Raw genomic sequence first — 17,579 nt, forward strand, 5'->3', positions numbered from 1 at the left:
GTGGTGAGTTGTCGATTGGCAGCTGCGAGGCCACTAGATGCCAGTCCCGTGCCGCGTCTTGGGCTCGAATACACTAGCGGCGCGTGACAGCGGGGTGAGGTGTCGGGGGTCGAGGTGGCAGCGGGAAAGCTCCGAAAAGAACCGGCCAACTAGCGTCGACTCTGCACAGGTGAGGGGCCCAACGATGACGGCTTCACTTGGAGCTGCCGCCAGCCGTGCTTTGGGCTGCTCGTAGCGTCAGGTACCGTCGATCCGTCGCCTCGTCTATATCGGTTCGGCTCGAGGGCAAAAGCGGGGGCGTGGAAAAGCGGATTTCCAAAGTGGCAGAAACAATAGCCTTGTGTGATGTGTTGGTCGCTGGCGTTGTTGATGAGAGGCTTTGTAGTAAGGTAGTTGTCCGAATGCGCCGACCCGTGATCACACCGCTTGTCCGCTACTGCACGTCTCCGGGGCTCTGGGTCTACGGGCGCGTCCGTGGCCGCCGTCAGGTGGCTGGTATCAAAAAGGATCCCGCCGGGTGTCAGGTTCTCAGTATGTACAACAGCCACGACTGCAGGTTTATTGTTTCCAAGGCGTTGCCGCCGCCAATGTGATTCCGTGGTTGCCGTGGCAGGAGGTTGGAAAATGGCACGGTGTGGTGCCAAGCCAGCCCTGGAAATTTATTCTTTCGGCACGCGGGTGCGGGGCACACCCGACCTCCACATTTCCCCAACAATTCCGAGCCTAGCAGGCCCGACAGGACGGAGCCACTGGGCGCAAATCCCATTAACTTTAACCATGCGCACTATGATCTGAGCCGATCCAGGTTCCCATGGGTACCGAGGATCCGTCTAGGATTTCGCGATGCTGTGCAATCCCTCTACAAACCGTTGCAGTGTGATCTCGAATGCCATACAGAGCCACAAATCCGTTTTAAAACCGTCTAAGTGAACCATTGTTTCGTGAGCCAGACCCGACCTAGAAACGCGCGTCGGAACATGGATGCATCTAAGGTCGCTCTTTGGTGTAGTACGCGTCCTGCATCGCTCTCTTCTCGGGAGCGACGCCGCCATCAACACCGGCTTCGCCCTTAACGTGCGACTGGCCCGCCCAGAATTCTTCCCGCTCCTTCATGAGCTCCTCTGCCCATTCCTTCACCTCGTCCAGCACGATCTTTGTTTTGACATAGGCGAACTCGCCCAAATCCAACCTTCCCTTGCCGCGCTTTTCGTACTCGACCATCTGTAAGAGCAACTCCATCTTGTCGATATCGTGGACGTAGAGGCTCTCGAGTGTCTCCGAGTCCTCGTACTCTTGCCAGATGGCGCGGATCTCGGCGCCGGCTTTGCCTCCATCAACCTTGCCAAGCAGGCTCTGTGTCATGTAGTCTATCGTTGACGCTTCGCGGCGGCTCTTCTCAGGTTTCGGGATGCCGTCGACAGGCGTAATGTCGCCGACGATAGCTTCCGCCATGTCGTGGATTAGGCACATCTTTGTGCACTTGGGCACGTCCAGCTTGGCAGCGAGCGCCGGCGGTGTGAGCATGCTGATCATGGCCATCCGGTACATGTGGTCCGAGATCGACTCGCCCCTGCACAACAGCGACGTCAGCTCGCGCTGTACGCCAAGACCCGGGAGCAACCTACCGATCGATGCCAAATCTCCGCCAGCCTTCGCGCTTCGTTGTCTTAAGGCGTTCTAGGATGTGAAAGTACGGTACTGGAGAGCTTGTTCCTTCCGCAGGTTTCCCGCCGGGAATTGTATCTAGAACCTTGTCCACGGTCCAGGGCCCAGTAATCGTCGGATTTGGGTTCGGCACGGTTGCGACGTCTAAATCGAGCTGTCAGTGCAGGCCGACGTGACACTACAGTCTCCAACGTACCATGCAAGACAATGGCAGGTTTGGTGGGCCCATTAGTATGGGCACCGTTTTCCAGCGCGCTCGGTGACATCGTCGTGGCAATGGCGTTGGAGCGGGGTACGAGCGTAGCGTAAGGCGGTAATACCGAGGCGTCGTGGGCACAGTAGATCTGAGAGACAGATGCTGGGCTAAAAAGAGAGATTAGGGGTCAGTTTCGCAGTTATAGGAGCAACAGGGAGAGGGACCTGGTTATAGGTGACGAAGACAATGACCAGGAAAGCAAACCAGCCCAGCGGAGTCACATGGAAGCGTGGGGTGGGTCTTTGCCATGTTCGGCCCCACATTGCCGGCCAGGCCTTCTAGAAAACAGAGGGCTGCTACCAACGATCGCTTTCCTGGGCACGCCAAAAGGCCTGACAGCGGCACGGGCGGCCCTGCTGTTTACCATCGAAGCCAGTGATGTCACAGTGCAGCTATCGCAGGCTGGTGTCCGTTACCGAACTGAGAATGGCATAATACCTCGCTAAGGGATAATAATCTCTGGTATTCCACCCAGGCTCGGAATATCCCTTCTCACAGACGTAGAGAACGCTAGACATTGAGGTTTCTGGCAAATGAAGCCCAACCATGACACCTTGCGTATTAGCATAAAGAAGCCCGCTCAGCGAGTAAACATTCCGCTCCTAGCGCCCTGTCAACCCATCCGGGGCAAGATCTGCCAGCCCCTGCCAATCCGAAGGTTACCGTAGTGTACATACAATACCACTACATGAATGCAACTACCGACGTGCGGCCGCCGCGCCGCTAGCCGGGCTTTCCTTTCAACAGCCGCATCCGCACGTCAGCCCACCTGGCGGTCTACCCGGATCTCTTTGCAGCCAAAGTGACATGCAGGGTAACAAGGCGGAGCTTCCTCTTCTACACCGTCCTCCAGCGGGGCCCTTAGACAACGCGGTGGAATATGCCAGTTCCCTCGTCAGCATACCTACCCGCCAAAAGCTATCGAGGTTGGGATCGGCCTTGCTCTGCGCGCGGCGTTCCCACTCAAGGTATTGGATGCATGGCGTTTCAAAGAGGCGACATGTGCCGACCACTTGATCATTTCCATTATCCGCTAGCGTCGTGTGCATGGCTTGCTCGCTAACCCCCGAAGATACGGGACGGGCCACCGAATGCACTCGGGACGCCTGAAGGAGTCCTCGACCGCTTCCCCGCCGGAGCGCCGTTCCCGAACCCACATTATCATCGGCTCATTGTAATATTGCCCAACGTCTTGGTCGAGGTGCACGCCTGGGTGTTTGAACCCCTTCTCTCTGGCCTGAGCGCCGGACTCATCTAGAGACCGAGATCGGTAGACTCGTCGTACCGGGAGCCCCTGGTAATCACCTCGTGAGTCAGCGAACACGATGCTGATAACATCGACCATCCCCGGCAATTCACCTTCTACACCGAAACACCGATCCATCATAATCAAAGTACCCGAGGAGTCCCAGTCTGCGCCACCGGGCCAGAATTCTGGATTTGAACCACGTCCCTGTCAGGGAGGATGAGCATGTTCCGTAGTGGATTGTCCCGGCGGACGAGGCCATGCTTTACGTGCAAGTCGTCGACGATCCGCATCAACTGTCTCACCAACTGAGCTGAAACGGGTGCGACTTGCTGGCTTCCCTAAGGTTGCTCCGGGAATCCACGGCGTCAAAAGCCCAACGATGCGTCTGCCGATGCGCTCATCTAGCACAAGCCCTTCGCTTGGCAGAGTGTAGGGATGTGGGCTGATGCTTAAATGAATATCAATATCTCCCTATGCCGTTTGGCATTTAATTCCTGCTCAATGCACTTCGAAAGCGGCTTTTTTGGTCTCGTCCATCCGAGAATTATACGAGACAGGGCCAACCGTGCCGTTGAGGCGTTCCATCACCGTCAGCTCCGAGCGGAGAATAGCTTCGATCAGTGGAAGTTGTTTGAACCGAGCTCTCCTCGGGATCGGTCAAAACAGCCATATTGTCTCTTTTGTCAGTGCTTGTCCCGACCACGTCTGGATCTACGTCATCACCACATTTTTAAGAATCTGGATGGACCGTCCGTACGCAATTTCGCGTGCCTCTTCTCCCAGAGGAAACCACGAGGACGTTAGGCATCGTCATCTGCTGCACGAAGAGACAACGGGGCCTGATGCAACCTGGACTTTCGAGCTAAGCGCGGGCCATGTGAAAGGAAAGGGAGAACATCCTCCAGATGACACCTTTGAATCAGATCAGCGGTTGTTTATGGGTTCTGCCGGTTTATGCCCCTTATCCTCGGTTGCTGGCTCTTCGTCGCCCGGCGCCGGACCCGTAACCTTATCAACCAACCTACTTCAGGTCGCACCGTTTTGTCCGCAGTGCATGGTATGGGAAATGTTTGGTAAGGGGCCGGGGTTTTTAGATGTTTCGCCCGGTAGATTGTAAGCGCTGACCGCTGACAAGACGCGTTAACTTGGGTTGTATTTAGCCCACGTGCCGGAGCGGCTCACCCGGGGGGAAGGGGAGGGAGGGGCATTTACAGCACAGTACAACATGTTTTAAGTTGCCAGTTGACGAGTGGACTGACATTCATGTAAAATCCCAGCCTTGCCAGTGGTTAGGGGGGCGGGGGGTTTTATGCTGTGCGACGTCTTTTCGCTTAAATGTGGGAAGCCAGTCGGGAAAAGGTAGCAGTGCTGACAGTGCCTTGCTGACTGCCTAGTATGGTGCCCAATATGTTGGGGCTCTGCGTCGCCGACTCGGGCACATACCAGGAAAAACTTTGGGAGCGCCCACCAGCGATATGCTTCTTATCTTCTGACAACGGTTCTTTTTTCAATTTTCCCCTAGCATCTTGCATTACGTCTTCAGTTTACCTTACTTATCGTATCCCTCAGGTTCGTGAACTTGCTTGCGGCGGGGTCATGCCGACCTCACCTTGGCTGGAAGATGCTTTCGAGTCAGCGAGGGAGGAGTTCGTCAGAGGGTTAAAGAACCCGTCCAAATACAACTTCTCCGAGTTCAACACCATCAAAGAGGTTTATGATGCGGCCGACGCGATCCAAAAGAGACAGGCCCAAACCAAGACGCTCAGGGGGGTTAAGGAATATCGAGCCGTTTATTAGCGGGCTCAAAGAGTACGCCAACACTATTGAGGTTTTCATGCAAGCAAAGTCCGAGATTCTGAGTTTGATAACTTATGGGTAGGTCTCCATGGTTTACAATTTTTTTTTTTTATTTTATTTTTTTTTTGTTGTTGTTGTTGCGCCAGGGGCTAGCCCTATCGTAGTCGGCCATAAACCTAACTTGCGTTGAACCTAGGGCCCGCTCAAATTCCTTTGCAGGTATCGAGCTCTTTGATCGAAGTATTTGAGAGGATCGTCAAGGCATTTGCCGATCGGTCATGCGCTCCCTCAGGTTCAGATGTATATCGGACTCTTCCCCGAGAACAGCGCGATGCAGCAAATCATGTACTTGCTCTACTTTGAGATCCTCCAATTCTATAAGATTCTGCTAGATTTCTTTGAAAACAAACGTAAGATGCCTCGAATTCTTAGTTCTAAGTTGGTTATCTACTCACATCCATAAACCATCTTAGGGCTAAATGTCTTTTTCGAGGCTCTCTGGCCAAGCGTCAGAGGAAAGCTTGACGTTGTTCAAAAGGACATTGAACAACACAAGTTGTTTGATGACCAGCCATGTGACTTTGGAGCATGTGCATCGCTCCGCCGAGGCGCGCAAGCGAGCAATCGACGAATACGACAAGGCTCAAATGTATAGAGAGTCTCAAACATACAGACAGATCCTCACAGATGTGTCTCCGCCGATGTATCACGATAAGCTAGCTTCACTTCTCCAGGAGAGCACTGTCGATTCGGGACATTGGTTGGAGCAAGAGCCCGCCTTCTCGAGGTGGCTTGATCCAAGCCACACTTCCTCACAGTGTATCTGGATCAAGGGCATCCCTGGATTAGGTGAGACTACCTCTGTCCTCCCTGTGTGGATCAGTGGTGTTGTTCTCGATGAGAGGCTGAAACCGTATAGGCAAGACGTTCTTTGCAGCCAATACCGTCCATCGACTTCGGGCGTTCCATAATCAAGTCCTATATGTCTTTTGACGCACAAGAACCAAGGTTTTGGAGAGGCAATCAAGGTGTTCCAGTCTCTAGTCTTTCAGGCGGTCCGAAACAATCCCGCGCTCATGCCAGTTATCAACAACAAGGACCGTTCGAACCCCGAGGAGGTTTCCGTCAACCGTAATTTTGTGAAAGGTCTTCTGTTGGACATTTTGAAATACTGCGGATCGGCACTCTTGATTGTTGACGGCTTGGATGAGTTGGAGATTGAGAAGCGGAATCCAATTCTACGCGAGTTGCTCCGACTTGTCGATGATTCCATGCCTCCAGTGGATTTTGTGCGCACAGCGCCCCCTGCGCGAGGAGGAACTTCTGCAAATCCTGGTGATCGAACCGAACAAAGAGGCTTTTACTAGGGGTAGGAAAGTGTTCTAAGACCTGTTGAGGCTATGTGGTCCAATCATCGAAATTGTGGACCACACATACCGGTTTGTCCACTTCTCGGCGAAGGAGTGTGTTTGACATCTGTTCTATTGCGCGCGAGTATTGCCCACGAGCATGCTGACGCCGTATGACAGGTACCTTCTCGGGCCCAAGGAAATAACTACCTCGACATGGATGCAGCCTTGGTGTGCTTGGGTTACATCTCTTGCACATCTTTAGACCTCCTGTTTAACCCTTGGACCGACGACAGGCAAAGCCTAAAAGTCAGCATTCTACGTGGTGATTTCGTCTTCTTCGAGTACGCCGGAAACGAATGACTCACTCATATCAAAGCTTGTCTTACTAATCACCCGGCCCCCGGACAAACTGGGACATCTCTCCGCTGCCGTGTCGCGTTTTCTCAGCGTCCGCGCATCGATCTCTACGGATGTTCCCCCTCCCGCAAGCGTCCTTCCCGCCATGTTCTCCGCCTTTAAGGACACCCCTAATACCCAAAAACTTCTGGCACATGCGGCAATGATGCATGACAGAGCGCAGCTGGGGCTGCTTGAGGATGATGGTGAGTTTTGCGTACTACTCTTCACAGCTAAGGGTATTGGCTAATATACACTGAAGCTGATGACGAGTATTCGGGGAAGGATATTCTTCCACTCCGTTCGGCATCGCGAACACTCCGGCAGAACCTTGAGCACCTCCACTGCACAGACTCAGCTCACCGACCTGAGTGTCACTGCTCGCTTCTCCTCCGCCTGTATGGCCCTTTCGCCTTCCATTGCGACAAACCCTTCTGTAAGCGATACCGAAACGGTTTCGACGCAAAGACAGCGCGGGATCAACACCTGACCGCCCATTTACGGCCATTCCTGTGATCCGAGGCCGCATGCCCATTCTCAACAGCCGGTCCCGGTACCAAGGCGGCTCTTACACGAACAAAAGCATTTCAATTACCAGGCTATGATAATTTCCAGTGCTTCCAAAATGGAAAGAGTCGACAATCCGGCTGCGGAAGACGAGACTCTCGCTATGATAGAAGACGCCATAATGAACCCACGACGGAATCTCCGTTCTTCGAAATTTAACTCCTCAACATCCACATGTAATTATGAGGAAGCACAGACGCTTGTTGATCCTAGCGGGATGCAAAGGGTCCTCTGGGATTTTGGCCGTTCTTCTAGCACTGATTCGAGGTATGCGTGAGGACGACAGGTATTTCTCCGCGAGACATATGGCTGCACTCGCCCTTGCCGGTGCAATTGAAGCAAAGAATCCTCCAATGATCAAGGTCTCACTCGCCCACGGCACCAACCCGTTCGAGGCCATCGATGCAACAAGAAAGGATTTCGAACGCTATTGTGGCCAGAAAGGATGATTACCGATTCCTCACCCTTGCGGTCAAGTATGGTGGGACATGCTCGTGCTATCAGCCTTTGGGACCCTGAGCTCCTGCGTTACTTGGTTGGGGAGTGTGGGGTGGCCATTCCTAGCAGGCTCGGGTTCGGCGATCCCCTTTCCTACGCGCCGGCGGTTAAGGGTGTAGCGGACGATGAGGTGACACTGCGTTTTAGCGCAACGCAAAGGTACATTTCATGGCCTTCATCTCTCAACGAAGCCTTGTTCCACGGAATTGATAATCGACTTCCCAAAGCGTTTTGAAGTTATATCTCGAGAACGGGGCCGATCCTAACTATCCGAGTGTACTGTACTCTGTGGTAGTGATGGGATCATGCCGGGGCGCCGGAATAGCAGTTCTCTTACTGAAACATGGAGCAGAGCTAAACTGTGAGGTAAATGATAAGAAGATCACCTCGTTAAGAGGCATGAAAAAACTGGAAGCCTACTTTGGGGCCGGCTGGGATGATATTGTCCAGCGTGCCCAAGCTGGCGCGGACATCATAAGTGTGCAGCGTTGCAGAGGTCGAAACCTATAGAGCGTTCCCTTAGGGCCAGCGGCGGTCATATCGGATGAAGGGGATTATTTCTCATTGCATATGTTGCAATATAGTAGAAACGGTGACTCAAAGTACATATATCTACAGATTCGTCCTGAAAACTATCTTACCTAAGGTAGGTATTCACATTTAATGTGGCAGACGGATAACACCAAGGTACCTGGCAGGGGAAGAGGGGCTTCTGTCGTTACCCGACATTGGGAATAGTGGAATGGTGGTACCTAGATAAGTGTCATCATGCTTATGTTAGGTGCTGAAACGATGGCGCAACAGGTCCGTTAATTGAAACAATGATTCAATTTCCGTGTCTTTCACGCTAACCAGAGTTATAAGGCTTGGTTAGGGTGACTGTGGCTGGTCCCCTAGGTATTCGGAGAAATTCTATCAAAATAAGTCAGAAACAGAACCTTTGCAGCAGAAACCTGGATTGAGAGGCTTGCCTATACCACACTCTGCATCGTGGCAGTGGTGATTGTGTCATCGCTCCCGAGAGAGGTGTTGATATGACTGTTCTTCCGTTCCTGAACACCACGGATATATTGAATGATAGTCAGTAAGTCGTGAAGCGGGTTTTGAAGAGAGCTGAGAAGTTGTCACCTCCTCGACCGGACTCGGCTCGGTCACTATGTAGCGAATCGAAGTTACCGCCTTTTCCTGGCCAAGGCGATGGACGCGATCTAAAGCCTGGTGCTCCAGCATCTGGTTCCCTCCCGGCTCCATTATGTGCACGCGGGATGCTGCCGTCAGATCAATACTGTACTTGGTTAGAACCAAAGGCGTAAGTAGTAACTGGAGGGACTCGAGCGTGTGGCCAAGTCATGATAAGCACCGGCCTCGTGTTGGCAATCCACTCACCCTACTCCTGCGCAACCAAGCGAGGCCAGGAGGACCATGCAGGACGGGTTTTCTCAAAGCCGGCGAGGGCCTGCCGGCGCTGGTCAAGGCTTCTGCTGCCGTCGAGCCTCTGGTAGGAGATAGCCCGCCGAGACAATGCTCTTCCGATGAGGTCTAGCATTGATGTCCACGTCGGAAAAACGATGCTGGTCATTTAAACAATGTTATCAGCCGTGTTCGTCCAAAGAGCTTCCAGTTTTGTACGTGCATCTTTTCTGGAGAGCCTCCAGCCATACTCGCCTCGCCCATCAGCTCTTCCAAGTTTCTAATCAGCGCATTCACTTTTGACGATGGCCTGTAAAGGAGAACGGCGCCCTCGGACGAGGCTCTTGCGGACCCTGGAGGCCTGATTTTGTTGGATCGGCGGTGCACCGCAGATAGGGCAAACAGGCTTTGCATTCTTCTGGCTGTTCAGCCCTACATCCCTGTTCTGTTCCTCTAGGCAGACTCTGCACATTTGGTGAAGGCAACGGAAAACTGCAAAAGACGACGGCTTGGCATCCTCAAGGCTCCCGTCGCAGGCTTCACAAGTCCAGATTCCAGGCAGAGTTGCAAGCGAAGTGCAGTCTGCCGCCCTGTTCAACCGCTCCCGCAAGGCTGAAGGAAAGAGTTCTTGGCCGTGATTGCAGACCTGGCGGAGCCGGAGGATAAGACTGAATGTGTTACTGGGGGATGTCTTTGCGCCCTTGGTACACCATAGAGCTAATGGACCCGGGTTTGAAGTGGCTATCCATCTTGGTCAGCAGGGAAGTTCACACGCGAACGGTGGGGAAACCCGGTACTTCTGATTTGGTCTTCTTAGTTCAGAAGTGCTATAAAGTGTGAGTTGGGAAGTCATATTCCGAAACACATTAATGCCCGGATTAAGCTATAACTAATTAGTACTCACTGGAGAGCAGGGAGACAATTAATGTCGGATTAGCGATTTCCCTCCCGCTTAAGGAACCGGCAACAAGCGCCAGAGTTGACAAAGTCTTGCCAAGACCCATTTCCTGCCCCGGGATTAGCCCAACGGTTCTGGAAAGGCAAATGAAGCTTACTGACATCTGCCAGGAGACCACCGAGGCTAAGCGTAGGATTTCGGTATATGGTTGCCTTGTTTACTGTGTTTCGATATATGGGGATTGAAGGATTAAAGTCGGGTTCCCCGACCCATAATGAAGGGAATTCAGTCTGATGTAGCATTCCAGATTCTTTCTCAACCATCATGGAGAGCGCCTTGACTTGGTGCCTAAGAAGCTGTTAATCCCTCAGCTTCTTCAAACTGGCTATATGAACATACTCCTTAAGCTCTGTCGCAAGTAGGTTGCTGCCCTGAGCTTCCCTGAATATTGTTGGCCCGGTGGCCGAGTCCAGTAGTTCTTCGATCTTCGCCTTCTGTGCGGCGCCCCACGCCGACGTCTGACGCTTCCCGGACGCCCAAGTCGCTATTGTCAAGGGTCGGTTTGAACTCCTTCCCGGGGCGGCAGAGCCACTGTAGATTGTAGTAAGCCTTGGAAAAGTCATACGATTCCGGTTGCTGAAGAAACCAATCGTGATCGAAGGGAAAATCTTCGAGTGTATCAGCGCTCTCCTGCCGACAGTAAATGAGTATCTCGGGCTTGTCGGAGCTCTTTAGAGTTACACACGTAGCTTCTGCCTTGCCCTTCTCGAGAAGAGCTTTGATCATGGAGGCAGTTTGCTTACCCACAAGTCCGCAGTATGACTTCGTGATTTGACGCCATCAACTCGATGTATAACTGGTATCAAAGCGCTAAAGCCTGCTATGTCTACCTCGAGGGTATCTCTGTCCCTGAGGATGCGGCTCAGGAAGATCTGCGATACCGTCTTCAAAGCTGCCGCTGGTTCACACGCGGATGGACATTACAGGAGCTCATAGCCCCCAAGGGGACAATTTTCTTCGACAGGGACTGGAACCGCATCAGCACGAAGGAGAACTCGTCGACGAACTTTCAGCCAGAACGCGGATCAGCACAGCCATTCTTTAACCTGAGAAATCGCTGTCCAGTGTATCGGTTGCCCAAAGAATGTCTTGGGCATCAGGCAGGGAAACGACTCGGATCGAAGATACCGCATAACTACAGCCTTCTTGGCATCTTCGGTGTTCACTTGCCTCTGATATATGGCGAGCGGCACAAGGCTTTTCGACGGCTACGAGAGGCCATTATCAGCTCAGTTCCTAGTCTCAGCATCTTGCGTGGAAGCGCGAACTACTTTTCACGCCTCAAGGGGATAACCGACCCCTCCGCGAATACTGCGGTGTTCTTGCGGCGAGCCCTCATGACTTCGCCGACTCAGGTGACTTCATCAAAGAAAAGGCCATTCGCGCGACACGACCTATTGCCACTCAATGGTTCTATCTTAACGCACATCCAGCTCCTTATCGAATCAGGTCAGGGTGGAGGTTACCGCTATCTTCTACCTCTTGATTGCTTTGACAACTCCAAGCCCGACCTCACGCTATGCTTGCGCCTTCGCAAATGTGGCTATAACCAGCTTGTGAGAGAGGACCCCTCCTTGATCCTCAAACTCACCCGCCAGCTGTCCAGCCCCAAGATTCCAGCCAACCGATATCTGTTGCCGGATATAACAATGCAAGAGTGGGCAAATCAAGGGAACCCAAGCTTCCTAGATGAAGCCCTTAAACCCGACCTCATAGGCCAGTACCGTTCTTACGCAATCCAACTTGCGCTTCCAGATGACATGTGGTTTCAGATGTTGGATATTTGGCCCGGGTACCGTTTCGACGGAGAGGACAGAATACTCTATCTCATAGGCGACAACACCGAGAATGACGCGTGTATGGCGCGACTCAAGGGGGAACATTGTCACGATTTGGAGAGTACACTGAAGCTAACTTCGAATGCGTGTTCCTCGCATTGGGGTGGTCCTCGACCGACAAGAACAAGCCTCCCCAATGCACCGTGGTGGACTATTCTCGGTTCGCTTCCGTCTTATCTGAATTCAGAGCCGATGCGTGCGGATGGGACTTCCATAAAACCTACTTCCTGGAACGCCGAGAACTTCGTCTGTGGTCATTCAAGGCAAGCATTCTCGTGTGCGCGTCTCGTTCAAGCTGCTGGAACCGGTGAGGGATTGGAAAATCTGTGGAGGTAAATTTGGAGAGCTGTTTTCTCTCACGGACTTGTGATGGCAAAGATGATGGCCAACTTGAAAAAGCAACCGCGCAGTGGGTCTTAGGTGGGGCGTAAGTGTCGACGTCACATGCGCCAGGGGAGGAACTGGCGGAGCACCTCAATGCGCCTTTCGGCTACCTTGCCTCTCTGTCTTCCAAAGGCGTAGGAGACACCTTGGCTGGCGCCCTGAATGTCTGGACTTGCCTACCTGAGGACGTATGCGGCAACATGCTGCGCCGCCCGCAGACGCACCCGTGGCCCGGACAAGGTAATTAACCATGCACGGAAAGCAAACTGCATGTCTGAGACATGTCTGTCAAGCCGCCTTTTCTGATATCACTCTGCCCAGCGCATCAGGCAACCCCCACGTCATTAACTTGTGCATCGGGCAATTGTTGCCTCGCAGAAACTTAGAAACTCTCTGGGCTGCAAAGAGGATGGGCCATGGGGGTGCTCAATAGGCCCGAATCGCGGCCGAAACGGCGACGCCGAGCCTGACGAAATGGCGAAAAAGGCGCAAGGTGGCATTACATTGCCCATAGCATTGCCACTTGTGGCAAAACCATTCAAAGCCTAAATTACTTTACTATAATAACGTCAGAAATAACGTCACGATGGCAATGGTTCCATCTCGCCTATGTGGATGGTGGAGGTGGTGATGAATTGATCGATAGTTAAATGTTTGAGGATGGACTGGATGTGAAGCTCTAAGCCGATTGGATTATGTAAGTGGTGTGATGATAGAATTGCTGGGTAGCTGCAGTGGTGGCACATTTGGGGGACATCTCCGTCTGCAGGTCAGACAATCTCGTATTCTGGCCATCAAGATCAAGAGTATGGCCGATGCGGTTGTCAAAAGGCAAAAAGGGAGCAGACAGGTTTATTTAAACTCTGTGCAATGCTACCGAGTGATGTGCTGTTCGGAAAGAGTGTTAAACTACTCTAGGATGCTTTGGATTGGTACTTGTCATAAGGTACTAGTACCTAGAGATGTTTCAAGTGCCGCATTCATCCAAAGCTGCCCGAGCAATTGGGATGATGCGGTATGCGACATCGACGACAAACCTGGGAGGGTACCTTATCTTACTTAAGATACCTGGGTAGTCGGTCTCTAAAATTTGTCGTCTCGTCCCAAACAATTAGGCTAAAATCAAAAGGTTCCCTGGATACAAAGTTTTGCTCCCAAAGAATGAAACCTACGTAGTTATAGAGTTCCCCCTACCATAGGCAATAGCCATTCACGGCCGTGATTCTGGAGAAATCTCATTCCACTTTCTCTAATTACTAAATAGGCACCTTCAAAAAAATCCCTATCCCTCTGGCTGGAGGAAGGCAGACCTTGTCACAAGACCAAAGTTCAAAATTGCCAGGTCCCAACTTCCCTCACATTGGCCGTTGACCTCCGCATAGACAGGAAGAAGCTCACGAGGAAAAGGCTTAAAGTGCAATTCCCCATGTTTATTAACCACTGTCTCGAGGTATCTCGGCTTCGGCGATGATTCGGAGCAACTTGACAATGGCTTGTGCTGTCATCCTTGCAAACATGCCACGCCCTATTTCTCAAAACTCCTGAAAGGGCAAAAAATTCCCGCAGTTTAGGTCACATACAAATTACTCGATCGCGGGATGCGCTGAAAAGCAACATCATTTAGACGTTGTCACAGACATGCACCGGCATGTCTCAGCTGTCTATTACTCGTGGGGGTTGTCCGGGCAGCTGAAGATGACGGCGAAACAGTTTGGACTAGCCCTGTTCAGGAAGCTGCTGCTGACAATTCCCCAGCTGAAGGGCCCAATAAGACGGCCTTGTCAGCTTGAATAGCCTACCCACAAGATATCTATTCATGAATTAGCTCCACACTGCAATGGCAATAACTACAGGGTATCAGCTTTACAGGGTATCAAATCGCCATCTCGGCGATCAATCGTTGGATCACCTTGCTGGTTACGATCGCAGAACCAGAGGGGAAACGAAGGAGAACGGGTGAGAAATGTGTATATAAAGGCATGAGTTTCATTCAAGCAATTCCTCTTCTCTTCCCTACCAGCACCAGCACCATCACCACTCCCACCTCTACCACTACGGAACCAACAACATTGCCTGAAAACCCACAGAAACAATAGCCCGTCCTTCTCACACCACCACTATGAAGTTCTCGGAATATCTTGCCCGCCTCGCAGTGCCGTTCTTGTTTGCGTCCAGCATCCAGGCTACTCCTCTTCCCAAAGCCACGTCTGCGTCCGGAGCGACTGTAGCTGTAGTCGATACCGCCACCGGTACTGTGGACCAGGTCGGCGAGACTGACAAGAACGAGATGGGGGGTATTCTTGAATTGATCCCCAAGACGAAGCGGGACGAGTCGTCGTCCAAACTGTCTGCCAGATCACCCCAAGAGCTCGAGCAGCATATTATCGCTTTGTCCGAGCTCGTCATCGAAGCTCCTAAGCCTGTGGTTGAGGAGGTGAAGTCGGGCCTCGAGGGCGTTCTTGATTTCATCTCGCAGGTTCAGGGCTAAAGTACGTACGCCACTATTGTCTGCTACCTTCCTCATCTCGCTGCTTCGTTACTAACGGATCGCAGAATTGATTGAGAGCTGGAGGCTTTCAGCATAGCTTCTGGTGGCGGCTATTGCCCTTTGTAGTGGGCAGGGGACTGGGATGGATAGATATGGATGTAGTTTTGGTTCGCGATAGCCAATGACATGGTATTTTGCTCCGAGATGATACTTCCGTCGGTTTCGAGTCTCTTGTAAAGTACTAGCAACGCGGAAGAAAAGATCCAGCTGGCAGCTAGAAAAATTGCGCACCATGATGCAAATGCCGATCTCACTGGTGATAGGTTTCTGATACCAATATTTAGCGTCAGATACAGCTTCGTCGCAAGCTTGCCATCCCCGTCTCTTAGAATCTGCAACTCGCTGTTATGGAGCAAGACTAGCCTCTTGCTAAAGCCAAGGCGTGACCTTTCCTAGGATCAGCGATGCCTGCAGATACAGGGGTATTAGTTCAACACTAGGCGAGTCAATTTGAGGCATCAATTCTCACTTTTCAATCTCCCTGCAGAGGAATTCCCCCATCGGCAGTATCTCGAAGGTAGGTACGGTCGACGTGTCCCATTCTCTGTGCTCCTCGTGTTCGTAATGGCAGACAAACTCCAAACTTTGGAGCGCCCGAAATGCGGGTGACGCCGCGGCCGCTCCACAGCTCGCAGACGCTGTCACTCGTTAAAGAACAAAGCTCGACCTCGGCGGCAGCTTCGGGCTCCTGGGCCGTGCCGATAAAGGACATGAGCATTCCACTGCCGGTGGCGCGGATAGCCGAGACAACGATAGTCAAACTGCCCCGGGGGAGAACAGTCAAAGTGAAAGCACCCCAGCCCGAGGTTGACTCGCTGAGGAATTGCTTAGTGGGCTGCTCGCCGAAGAGCGTGATGATGGGCGCAATATCGGTCGCTAAGTTGTTGTAGAAGTCGCTCCAAAAGTCGGCCATCGTGATTAACGCACCGGAGTAGAAGTTGATGCGTACTATGGAAAAGGGAGATTTAGTCTTTGACGGCAGGACGAGAGAAAGATACCCAACCCCGCCCAGGAGCGACAACCAGCCCTGGCGCGTTGGAGGCATATCATGTAACGGTAAGGCACCTGTAAACTTCTTTAAAGACCCAATCCAAATTCCGAGTTGAGATATCACTTGATTCAGTCTATTGGCTCCTTCAAGCTAGGCACAAATGACCGAACTCATAGTAGTGGAAGATAAATATCACGCGTGCGGTGAACTTAACGTACTAGTAATGGATGCTAAAAAAGAAAGGTTCGTTTTACAACGCAATACCCCATTTGTTACATTAGTTATAAAATCGCTTCACTTCAACGTACTCAGATTTGCTCCATTTACTAGCCACCTCTCTGACAGCTTACACGGCCGTATTCAAGCTCTGCTCGGAGCGGTGACCGATAAACCTTTTATAGGAGCCTAAAGGCAATGGATGTATAGAGAGGCTGAAATTAGGTACCTATTAATGATATTCGCGCCTTCTGATCAGCCCCACTTGCCTACGGTAATATACTGCACCCTTTAGCGAGGAGTGGTGCATATTGCACCAGCATGGGGAGCCAACGTTCTGCTGCTTTTGGGACAGCGCTCGCAACGTATCATCGAAAAGCCCTGGAGACCTCTGTTGATAACACTCGTCAATCGTGGAACGTATCCAAACTCGACGAAGGGGCAATTCCGAGTTACTCTATTTCCGGGGTTCTTGAACTTCCAGGTCAGCAGCGAGCGATTACCGGGGCACCTGTGTATTTCAGACCGTTACAGAGACCATCATCCCTACCGTGGAATGATTCCAGCGAATAACTCGGAGATAAGTACCGTATCCAGTACAGCCCTCAGAGAGCAAAGTTACCTTACACAACCTACGGCGCAACCCCTCCGATACTCAGTATCACCTGAGCCCCTTCCACCTGTCCAGCACAAACCCAACCCTCTCTTCACGACCTGTGACGCCAGCGGGCAATACCTCAAACCTCACCCCTTCGCCCTCCAAAAACCCGCAAAACGTCCCGTGAAACCCAACCCACTCGTCCAGATCCTCGGGCATCAACCTCACCCCGTCATCCGTCAGCCACCCGGCCGCCTCCGCCCCGGCCTCGCAGACGACCACCAGCGACCGCTGCATCCGGCCTTTCAGCTCCCTCCACTCGTCCGACCCGCACAGCACGCGGCGCGTGGTCACTTCCCCGACGTAGCGCAGCGCGTACGCGATGGGGTCGGCGCCGGACCGGTCCGAGATGAACCACCGCCCCTGGCTCACGGCGTCCCGCTCGGCCGCTGCCTGGGCGGCCAGGATGAGTTGCTGGAGGGCGAGGCTGCGTGTCGGCGAGCGGACGTCCCGGGTGGTGAAGTCGTGGGCTTTGATGACGGAGCGGGCGAGTTCGGAGATTATGACTGGCGGAGGAGTGCCGGTTTGGCCCGGCTGGTCGGGGTTGGAATTGGGGTGGGGATGGGGGTGGGTGGAAAAGTGCTCGCGGAGGTTGTTCACGAGGGTGGTTTTGCCGGTGCACTGGGCGCCGATGATGTAAATGTTCGGGGGGAGGGTTTGGGTTTCTCGGAGCTCGGGGTTGGGAGTTGCCATGTGTTGTTTCTTTCTCACAATGTGCCGTAATGAGTTGAGATGGTCGAAGAGGTGAAGTGTTGCAATAGCGGGCAGCAAAGGTACATAAGTAGCATCCTGGATG

The 17,579-nt window shown here is 52.5% G+C and overlaps 5 protein-coding genes across 5 annotated transcripts; 2 read left to right on the top strand and 3 right to left on the bottom strand.

Annotated features, from left to right (window-relative positions):
* Positions 1-987: 987 nt before the first annotated feature.
* MFIFM68171_09675 (uncharacterized protein) lies at positions 988-1,931 on the bottom strand (the record flags this gene model as incomplete). Its single annotated transcript, XM_071065094.1, has 3 exons — positions 988-1,570; positions 1,626-1,809; positions 1,862-1,931. The coding sequence occupies 3 exons, from the start codon at positions 1,929-1,931 to the stop codon at positions 988-990; spliced, it is 837 nt and encodes a 278-aa protein (XP_070921195.1).
* Positions 1,932-4,766: 2,835 nt separating this feature from the next.
* MFIFM68171_09676 (uncharacterized protein) lies at positions 4,767-4,967 on the top strand (the record flags this gene model as incomplete). Its single annotated transcript, XM_071065095.1, has 1 exon — positions 4,767-4,967. The coding sequence occupies one exon, from the start codon at positions 4,767-4,769 to the stop codon at positions 4,965-4,967; it is 201 nt and encodes a 66-aa protein (XP_070921196.1).
* Positions 4,968-14,489: 9,522 nt separating this feature from the next.
* MFIFM68171_09677 (uncharacterized protein) lies at positions 14,490-14,858 on the top strand (the record flags this gene model as incomplete). The annotated part of the gene is made up of 1 exon (XM_071065096.1): positions 14,490-14,858. The coding sequence occupies one exon, from the start codon at positions 14,490-14,492 to the stop codon at positions 14,856-14,858; it is 369 nt and encodes a 122-aa protein (XP_070921197.1).
* A 532-nt stretch (positions 14,859-15,390) lies between these two features.
* Positions 15,391-15,831, bottom strand: MFIFM68171_09678 (uncharacterized protein; the record flags this gene model as incomplete). The annotated part of the gene is made up of 1 exon (XM_071065097.1): positions 15,391-15,831. One exon carries the CDS (start codon positions 15,829-15,831, stop codon positions 15,391-15,393), a length of 441 nt encoding a protein of 146 aa, XP_070921198.1.
* A 955-nt stretch (positions 15,832-16,786) lies between these two features.
* On the bottom strand, positions 16,787-17,476 carry MFIFM68171_09679 (uncharacterized protein; the record flags this gene model as incomplete). The annotated part of the gene is made up of 1 exon (XM_071065098.1): positions 16,787-17,476. The coding sequence occupies one exon, from the start codon at positions 17,474-17,476 to the stop codon at positions 16,787-16,789; it is 690 nt and encodes a 229-aa protein (XP_070921199.1).
* Between the last annotated feature and the right edge of the window lie 103 nt (positions 17,477-17,579).

This window comes from Madurella fahalii, assembly GCF_045866475.1.
Source record: "Madurella fahalii IFM 68171 DNA, scaffold_5, whole genome shotgun sequence".
In the NCBI taxonomy this organism is placed as follows: domain Eukaryota; kingdom Fungi; phylum Ascomycota; class Sordariomycetes; order Sordariales; genus Madurella; species Madurella fahalii.